Source organism: Littorina saxatilis, linkage group LG7 (genome assembly GCF_037325665.1).
Source record: "Littorina saxatilis isolate snail1 linkage group LG7, US_GU_Lsax_2.0, whole genome shotgun sequence".
Taxonomy (NCBI): domain Eukaryota; kingdom Metazoa; phylum Mollusca; class Gastropoda; order Littorinimorpha; family Littorinidae; genus Littorina; species Littorina saxatilis.
The window spans coordinates 22,872,027-22,881,794 of NC_090251.1; the positions used below are offsets into that span (position 1 = coordinate 22,872,027).

Genomic DNA, 9,768 nt, shown 5'->3' on the forward strand with positions numbered 1-9,768 from the left:
GGTAGAAATAAGACAACAAGAAAAGAATTGGAAAACTGCAGGGAATAGTAGGGAGAGTTTTCTTGGAAGGAAATATAGGTGAAAGGACTGGTAAGGCAGAAATAAGACAAAAGAAGAGAAGAAACAGAACCGTTAGTCGCCTCTTGCGACATGCTGGTTAGCATCGAGTAAATTCTTTCTAGTCCCAACCAATATGGGACTCCCCCTAACCCGCGGGGGGTTCTCTCTCTCTCTCTCTCTCTCTCTCTCTCTCTCTCTCTCTCTCTCTTACACACACACACACACAACTCCGTTAATCTTGATATTCCGAAGATATCCAATGGGACAGGTCTATCCTTCGCATGTATCAAACGCGTACCGGTTTCGGGATGCTTCAGGCGCATGATACATTTTAATTATCACTCTGAAACTGACTTCGACACTTGATCTTCGCAAACAAATAAATGACAGAATAATCTCAAGGTTAGTGACAGAGAAACATTGATTTATTTTCTTTATCGATAATTCTTTAAAAATCAACCAATGAAAACATTTAAGGCTGCCATTTGAAAGCAAATCGATGTTATTGTAGATCAATCTTTAACTGAACACATTTTTTCACACGATGCCCGATACAGTAAGGTAGTTGCTTTTATGATCTGTTCACATACACCTATCGATTTCTTTACCTGCTTACCTGCAAGGACCAAGTCTGAAGAAAGGTGTTTCCGTTTCAAGATCGTGTCGCTCAGCTCCTGCTTTATGCGTTCTCCCACAAGTTGTCGACTTTTCATGAGACGGATACACGCACACACACTCTAAACGTTCTCACACAAACTGTCGCCCTTTATGAGACGGATACGTAGAGGTTACATGCCGAGTCTCAGTGAATATTAAAAATAATCGTCTCAGTTCATGGTCATGAAAAAGCTCGCTCAAGCTCGCATTTTTCATGATCCGCAAACTTCGACCATTATTTTTAATATTCACTGAGACGAGGTATGTAACCTCTTTATTCCTCCTTTCTTCAGTTTTAAAATAACTAGCCCTTGCATGTTACAGATGTAAAGAAGCAGAGGGGGGGGGGGATAAACGCACACACACTCCAAACGTTTTTACAAAGCAAGTAAGCCATGCGAGATGAAAGAGAAAACATTCCCCTTTCGTGTTTATTATGAAATACGCCAGTACAAATCCTGACAAAGCATCCAAGAGTTGACAGTTCATGGCATACGCTTGTTTGTAAACCTTTCTAATCCACACCGTGTAATCTGAACCTTGGAGTTGCACTGATCATTTCCCATTTTCTCTATACAGTGTATTAAGTGCAATTATGTCGTTCATGGAAAACCTAGGAATTTACAAAAACATCATGTAATCATTAAACATGATAGCCTGTCATCTCTCATTTCGTCCCCCTCGAAGGGAACAACGTGTCAGTTCACGACAATATTTTGTGCGCCGACAGCAGCCCCTCGTTTGATCTGTGCCGTGAGCAGTTCCATCAGTCGCTTCTCTCTCTCCATCTGTCTGTTCTCCAGCAGCCTGTTGACTGTGTAGAGGAAGGGGTTGATGGCCGAGTTGAGGGGCAGCACGAAGATGGCCATGGCCACGTTGACCTCGCCAGAGATAGGTTGACCAGCAGACGACAGAATTCCCAGCAGACCGATGGGGAACCAGCAGAGAAAGTCCGACATGGCGACGGTGATGAGTCGTCGCGCCAGCCTCTGGTCCTTGCTGGACCGCTTGGTGGTGCTGTCGGCGTGCTGCAGGCTGTTTCTCTGCACGGACTGGTAGATGAGGAGCTGGCCCACAGCGATCAGCATGAACAGCACGAAGTTGAAGACGATGAGCAGGCTGAAGGAGTAGTGGTGACCCGGGAATTTCTTCCTGGTGATGGGCAGCGGCATGCAGATTCCGTTGAGACTGTAGAAACCCCAGTGGGCGGTGGGAGACAGCAGTGGGATGAGGGCAAGCACCACACCCACTACCCACACCAAGCCTGAAGCCAGGGCCCCGCTCTTCTTGCTGAAGCGGACCCGGCTGAAGGGGAAGCGCAGCACGAGCAACCTGTCCAGCGTGATCAGACAAACCACCAGGGCCGACACTTCGTTGGACGTCATGGACAGGAAGCCAGCTACCTTGCAGGCGGTGCTGCGTCTCCAGCTGACGTCATTCCACAGGTAGGAGCCCAGGTAGACACGGTCCGCCACGCCGATGATGGCCAGGTAGACGCCCATCAGGAAATCAGCCGTGCACAGTGTCACCGTGAAGATATCAAAGCCGTTCTTCATTTCACCGAGGATGCCACGAGCCACGAAGGCCGTGAGGTTGCCCAGCAAGGCCAGGGCTGCGAAGAGCGCCAGGAAGACGCGGTAGATGTGGGAACGGAGCAGGTTGTCACAGGACGACACCTCGTCACTCGGCGCCCTGCAGTCCGCCAGGTTGAAGCCTGAGGGGAGAGTGAGGGGGCAGCACAGCTTGTAGTTATCTGCCAACACCTCGCGAAGCTGACCCAGACCTTGCAGCAGGTCTCTGGGAAAGTAGGTCAGGGGGCAGCCACGCACGTCCAGCACGTGCAGGGAAGCGGGAGTCTTGAAGCGGTCAGTGGACAGAGTGTCCACCTCACAGTCACGCAGGTTGAGGACCTCGATGTTGGGGAATAACCTGAGGGCACTCATGTGGAACATGCGGATCGTCACGCGTGACAGATCAAGAATACGAAGAAAGGTGAAGTGAACGGGGTCCACACGCTGATTCCGAAAGACAGAGGTTAGGGGGTTACCGGCCAAGGACAGGTGTCGCAGTTTGGGCAGGTGAAAAAGGTGTTCATCGCTGACTTCAGTCAGGTAGTTGTCACCAAGGTGCAGACTGTGCAGGTTGGGCAGACTCAGGTGTGAGAGTTCCCTCAGTGCACAGCTGGCCAGGTTGAGGTAAACCAGCATGGTGTTGTTGTTGACATCGACAGGACGCAGCCCGCTCCCACTGGCGTGCAGGTAACGCAGCTCAACAAACCGCCCCACGTGGACCAGGCCGCCACAGAAGAAGGCGTGGCCATGGCACGTGCAGCCCGGCGGACACACAAAGTCACACAGCAGTTCATCGTCGTGCTGCGGACAGTGGAACACACCGTCACACATCTCGGCAGCAGTCAGACAGACGGCAGACGCACGACAGCGATAGAAACCAGGACACGTGTATCGGTCACAGTCAGCCTCGTCCTGGCGGCCCTGACAGTCGTACACACTGTTACAGCGCGTGAAGACGGGCAGGCAGTAACCGCTACCTGGGCACTGGAAATGGGCGGGCGGGCATTCCAGTGACTGGTTCTCACTGTAGGTAATGTTCATTGGGACCAAGCGGACACTCCTAGGACCGTCAAGTTTGACGATCACAGGCCACGTCACATTGCGTATAGGCAGGAAGACATCTGCTGTGCATGCATCCTCGTCGCTTCCGTCAACACAGTCTTTTTCGTCATTGCAAACTGCTTCGCTTTTCACACACTGCCAAAATGAAAGCCAACTCTAACATAAATGACAACTGACTTATTCAACAGACTTACTGTTAAATTGCGGAGAAAAGCTTTAACACCACATAAGCTGTAATTAATCTAATTTGTATCGATTGAACATGGGATTGTCCTTCTTTGAGCCATGTGACGTCAGAGTCCGACAAAAAAAAGTCATATTTAGGCGGCCATCCGAGACTACAAAATAGTGCATGTTTGTGTGCGTTCAATCGTAAAAACTAAAAGGAATTCAAACCAGAATCGATCGATACATAAATGTTATTTGTATGTTTGACCAAAATATGACATTTTACACAGATTTCGACAGTCATTGTTCACCTCAACCGCTAGCGCGGTCTCGGGGGAACACTGACTTTCTCAACCTGCGTCAAACATACAAATAACGTATATTATCCCATGAACTGCCTCTTTGTCTCTGTTAGCTGTAGAGGGGATTATTCTGGATAATCCATCACAACCATATGGATTATCCATCACAACCGAGTCTCGATCTCACCTGTCATTGGTCATTGTCTTTGATCTCAAAGACATTTGAATAATTTAGAGGTCATCTGCATATTTATCGTTAACTCGGGGACTACTTTTTTCAGCAAAACGATTGAGATATTCTGCGGTATAAAAGTCGAACTGACGTTTGGCTAACGATCTACAAACATTATCATTGAAGAAATAAAGAAAACAACAAAGAATGTACATAATCTGTTTGGATGAATAGAGCTGAGTGAAGATTATGAGTTGTCCGACGCGGTGAGACTGAGAGAGACAGAGAGCACGAGAGAGAGCGACAGAGACACACAGTGATTCAAGGCGCACAACTCTAGTAAAGTTGTCGTAACGAGGTACGCTTCATGAGCAACCGCTTAGATCAATCCCAAGAACATCTTGATTCAAAATCTTGAGCGACAAAATAAAACTTACACTAAAACAGTATGCTTATAGTTTTGTTCATTTGTTATCGCTTTTAGAGCATTGATTGCTAAATATGGTTCAATAGAACAAGGCTGTCTCATCAGTCGTCTGCTACAGATATGTCGTCTGCTGCAGGATCTGTCGTTTCCTATACATGTAGTATCTTCGGCTCAAGTTGACCAGCATGGAAATTGCCATTTTCAAAGTTGGTGATACTGTTAGAATAAAAGGTGGCAAAGAAGGTCGGATCTTGGACATACAGAGACCACTTGGCGACATGCGTTGCCGCATAAAAACAACTCGACAGTGGTGCGCCGTTTTCCCCCAGACAGATACCTAACGGCCTAAGACAACGACAGACATCAAAGTTAGGCTCACCTAATCCAAATTTGAACACTGAAGCACAAAGGCTCGAATAAGCACAAACTCAGCAATCATCTTCATCGCTTGTAAAATCACACACGCGGTCTTTCGAATCCTGAAGTCAGATCAAAAATGAGTTACTTCCCATCGGGTATCATTCTCTCCCGTCGCTAGCTGTGAAGCGAAGATTATCCCCGAGTACGCTAGTACTTGGGTCCAGCAGACTTTAATTGTGTGTCTGTGTATCTGCGTGTGTGTCTGTCTCGACTTAACAGCTTATTGCTGGGAAACTACTGGGCGCAGTTCGTTCAAAAGTTGATACACTAACTTGATAATAGGTCCGATTGATCGTATTAAAACTTCATAATGTTACCTGGGACCTAAATGCGAAATAAATCACGAAAACGACTCTTAACGGTGGGCGCAATTCGCGGTGGGATAGAACTGCTGTTCGGCTGATAGAACCGCCAAGCCAGCGACACCAGGGTTTGCGTGCGTCAGCCACTTCGCGTGCTGCGCGACCTAATTTTAGCACCCTAGGCATTTGAGTTCACTGGCAAAATTGTCAGAGTTGGTGGCTTGGTGGCCAAAGTGATCCGGGTTCGATTCCCGGCATGGGCGGTCTATTTATTTATTTTTTTTTAATTCTTGTTTACTATTGTTTATTATGAACGTTTTAATGTTTTATTTTACTCTAATAATGTTTTTAATTGTGTAAAATAAATAAATTAAAAAAAAAAATTTTAATCCACGTGCACAAGACAAAAACTGGGGGAGCGAGCCAGTCTGAAGAGTACTCGGGTCCAGCGCGAGCGTGTTTTTTTTATCAGAATGCGGTCTTTCGCAGTTTTGACGAATGCCAGCACGGGCAACCGACTGAAACCGGCCGGTAACTGCACAGTATCAAATGCATTCTACGGCACAATCCTGGAAACAAAAAGACAAAAGGGGACTCGTTTCGCACATGAGTATCATGACACGACTTTCGGTGTCAGAAGGTATGATGAGCAGTAAACAGGCACTCGCAGAGTTTGTGTCAAAAAGTTCGTTTTTTTAATGAAAACGTCGGAGTAATGGGATAAAAAGCTTATATACACACCTCGTCCTGAATATCGTGCATATTTTCCCTCGGGTCGATTTACAGGTATTACCTCGCCAGAGGCTCGGTAATACCTGAAAATCGACCCTAGGGAAAATATGCACGATATTCAGAACTCGGAGTGTGTAACCTATATATATGAGGCCCCCCAAAAAAATAGTCTGTTTACGCGTACGGTAACATAGGCCCAAAACAATAGGGTCGGTAGGTCGGGATTTTTTATTTTGTTCTAAAAAAACCCATATTTTTAACTATTTTGCCAAAAAACAAAGACTTTTTTCCCCCAAATGCCAAAAAAAACCTCTGGGGTCGCGCGAAAAAATAGGGTCGGTCGGAATACCGTTAACAGACTTTTTTTTGTTGGCCTTAGATATAAACAAAATGGATGTAAGTGTGTCTGTCTGCCTGTGGTCGTCATTCCTCAGAGACCACAAGAGGCAAGAACAAGATAATTATTGCGCATGCACACTGCCAAGGAGCCACAGATGTGCACCTGGGTTTTAGTTTCTCGATCCATTGCTTCCTTTCTCAGATAATAAACCTAGGAGCCAAGGAAAGTAACTCTTTGGGGTGAGTTATCTCCCTTGGTGATTCGCATACTGAAAATTGAAGGACTTTTGCACACACTTTCATATTGGAATAAGATTCTAAAAGTTTCTTTCTTTATCTTTATTTGGTGTTTAACGTCGTTTTCAACCACGAAGGTTATATCGCGACGAGGGAAAGGGGGGAGATGGTATAGGGGAAAGGGGGGAGATGGGATAGAGCCACTTGTTAAGTGTTTCTTGTTCACAAAAGCACTAATAAAAAAATTGCTCCAGGGGCTTGCAACGTAGTACAATATATGACCTTACTGGGAGAATGCAAGTTTCCAGTACAAAGGACTAAACATTTCTTACATACTGCTTGACTAAAATCTTTACAAACATTGACTATATTCTATACAAGAACCACTAAACAAGGGTAAAAGGAGAAACATAATCCGTTAGTCGCCTCTTACGACATGCGGGGTGCAGAGAAATAAGGATGTGCAAAAGAAGACTTTTGGTAAGTGAAATAAAGGTGATGGATCCAGTCAGATAGAAATAAGACAACAAGAAAAGAATTGGAAATCTGCAGGGAATAGTAGGGAGAGTATTCTTGGAAGGAAATATAGGTGAAAGGACTGGTAAGGCAGAAATAAGACAAAAGAAGAGAAGTAAAGGGGTGGGGTAGCTCTGTGGAAACACTCCCGCCGCGTGAAGGCGACCCCATGGGAGCCTAGAAGTTTCTGAGAGAGTGAAGATCACAAATACCCGGGCGAAGCCGGGTCCTTACTGCTAGTAATATATATATATATATAATTGAAAGATAATATATCATATTATACGTAAAAGCTAATCAATCTTGCCTGTTTAAAATGTGGTGGTTTTTTTTTCTAGCGCATTTTGTCCGGATCTTGGAGTATCTTGTTTGCGCTGAGGTGCACAAGAAAGTTACCACCCAAACGGGATCCAGCCACAGTGTTGGATTGGTTGAAACTGAGATTTGTTGTGATTTCAACGAATCAGAACCCGGACTTTGTTCTCTCCCGTTTGGGTGGCACCCACTCTCGGTGCATGTACCTAAACCCTGGCACCTTTGCGAGAGACGTTTTATCCTAAATGTTAAAACCTAGTCGGGTAAAATATCTCTTTCATCATAGAAACATTAAATGATAACACGGGTTCAATTGTTTAGTTACAGAATCAAACGTCAGGGCGATATTTTTCGCTGCAAAGTCGATACACAAGTACAGGGTGACCCCCAAATGCGACCGATTAAAATGCTAATAACTCCTGAATTCCTTCAGCAATTTACTTCAAATGTGGTATACACTGGCCTGAGATGTGGGATGATAACTCCACAAAACGTCATGTATGTATGTCAAGTGGTTGTACTTTTTTCTCTTTTTGAAGAATATTTTTCGAAATCGGAGAAAGCCTCAAAAGTAGGAGGTTTGACACTGAGCATTGGCCACACTCATCCGAGTTGCACCCTACAGACTAGTACTGCCTGTAATTGCTGTTTGACACTGAGCATTGGCCACACTCATTCGTCCTGCACCCTACAGACTGCCTGTAATTGCTGTTTGACACTGAGCATTGGCCACACTCATCCGAGTTGCGCCCTACAGACTGCCTGTAATTGCTGTTTGACACTGAGCATTGGCCACACTCATCCGAGTTGCGCCCTGCAGACTGCCTGTAATTGCTGTTTGACACTGAGCATTGGCCACACTCATCCGAGTTGCGCCCTACAGACTGCCTGTAATTGCTGTTTGACACTGTCAGAGCATTGGCCACACTCATCCGAGTTGCGCCCTACAGACTGTCTGTAATTGCTGTTTGACACTGAGCATTGGCCACACTCATCCGAGTTGCATCCTCCAGACTCCCTGGAATTGCTGTTTCAACTCATCCATTGTCTGGGGATGGTTGTGCATTCAAGATCATTCAGTAAAACCGACAAATGAAAATCTTGAGGGCTTAAATCATGTTAGTGTGGCCAGATCTCAAATTTTTGCGTCAATCCCCGTATTTGGATTTATACCCCGAAAGAGCATAAAGGTCAGAACATTTTACATACAAACTATGTGAACTTGTCATCCGATATCTCAAGCCAATGTACACCAAATATGAAGTAAATTGCTATAGTAGTTTAGGAGTTATTCGCATTTTTATGGGTGTCATTTTTTGCGGTGTCACTCTGTATCTGCAAACAGAGATACAGACTTTCATTGTTTTATTTCATTTCTGTCTGCTCTAAGATATCCGTGCAAGTTTTGAGTCCCTGCATATTTTATTTTGACGTACCCAAAATGGCTGCAACACTGTACATAAAGACAACATATATACACCTGTCCATTCCGACACTCGTAGTGGAGAGTGAGATCACAAGGCAAGTAGTGACAGAAGTTTTCGTCGCTGTTGTCACTGCAGTCAGGCCGGAAGTCACAGACCAAGGTGTATGGTACGCTCTGAAAGCCGTTGACACACGCCATGGACGGAGGATGTGACGTCTTGGAACCAGAACAGAAAGTAGAACTTTGCTCCCAGCATGCAGTATGCGGATCACATGACAGGAAGCTGTGAGATAAGTGTCCTTGACTGCAAGCTACAAGTGTCTTAGAGTTTGTAAAGGGTGATGGTAGGGGAACCATTTCGACACTTCCTTCTAAAACTGATTTCGACCTTTGAGTGATTCCCAGCTCACAGATGTAGGCTGGAGGACGTGAGAAGAAGTCTACATGGCGACCCTCCTCACAACTCAATGCCAGCATCTTGAATGAAAAGGACGATATGACCTGTATCCTGGCACAGGACGGCCTGGTGTACCTAATAGCGCCTATGTCTGGTGCGTAGTAAGAAGAACTGCCATCTGTGTGTTGCCACACTTGGCGGTATCTGAGAAGAAAAACAACACTTAATTAGTTTCTTTTGCCAACACACAGGTGGAACATGATCAAATATGTCCTTGTTTGAGTGTTGTTTGTTTGTGGAATATGTGTGCAAGGAAGAGATTTTTACAGGTGCTTTTGTGCCCCCCCAAAAAAATGAGAAAGGATAAAGATAGGGATAAGATAAGTCCTGCGAGGCTACCCTCATGAACAATTCGGATTGTTTTCTCTCTGGGGAAAGCGAGCTGCAAACAAGCAAGTACAACAAGCGTTCTTTATTTATTCTGTCTGTCTGTCTGTCTGTCTGTCTGTCTGTCTCTGTCTGTCTGTCTGTCTGTCTCTCTCTCTCTCTCTCTCTCTCTCTCTCTCTCTCTCTCTCTCTCTCTCTCTCTCTCTCTCTCTCTCTCTAACGGTGGTGTCCCTTGGCGCAAGCGACAAGTTGTCGTGAGAGTTGCTCTGACAAAATTT

General features: G+C 45.5%; 1 protein-coding gene across 1 annotated transcript; it reads right to left on the bottom strand.

Moving 5' to 3' along the window:
* Positions 1–1,415: 1,415 nt before the first annotated feature.
* Positions 1,416–3,329, bottom strand: LOC138970154 (G-protein coupled receptor GRL101-like). Its single transcript, XM_070342641.1, has one exon. The coding sequence runs from the start codon at positions 3,327–3,329 to the stop codon at positions 1,416–1,418; it is 1,914 nt and encodes a 637-aa protein (XP_070198742.1).
* Positions 3,330–9,768: the final 6,439 nt, after the last annotated feature.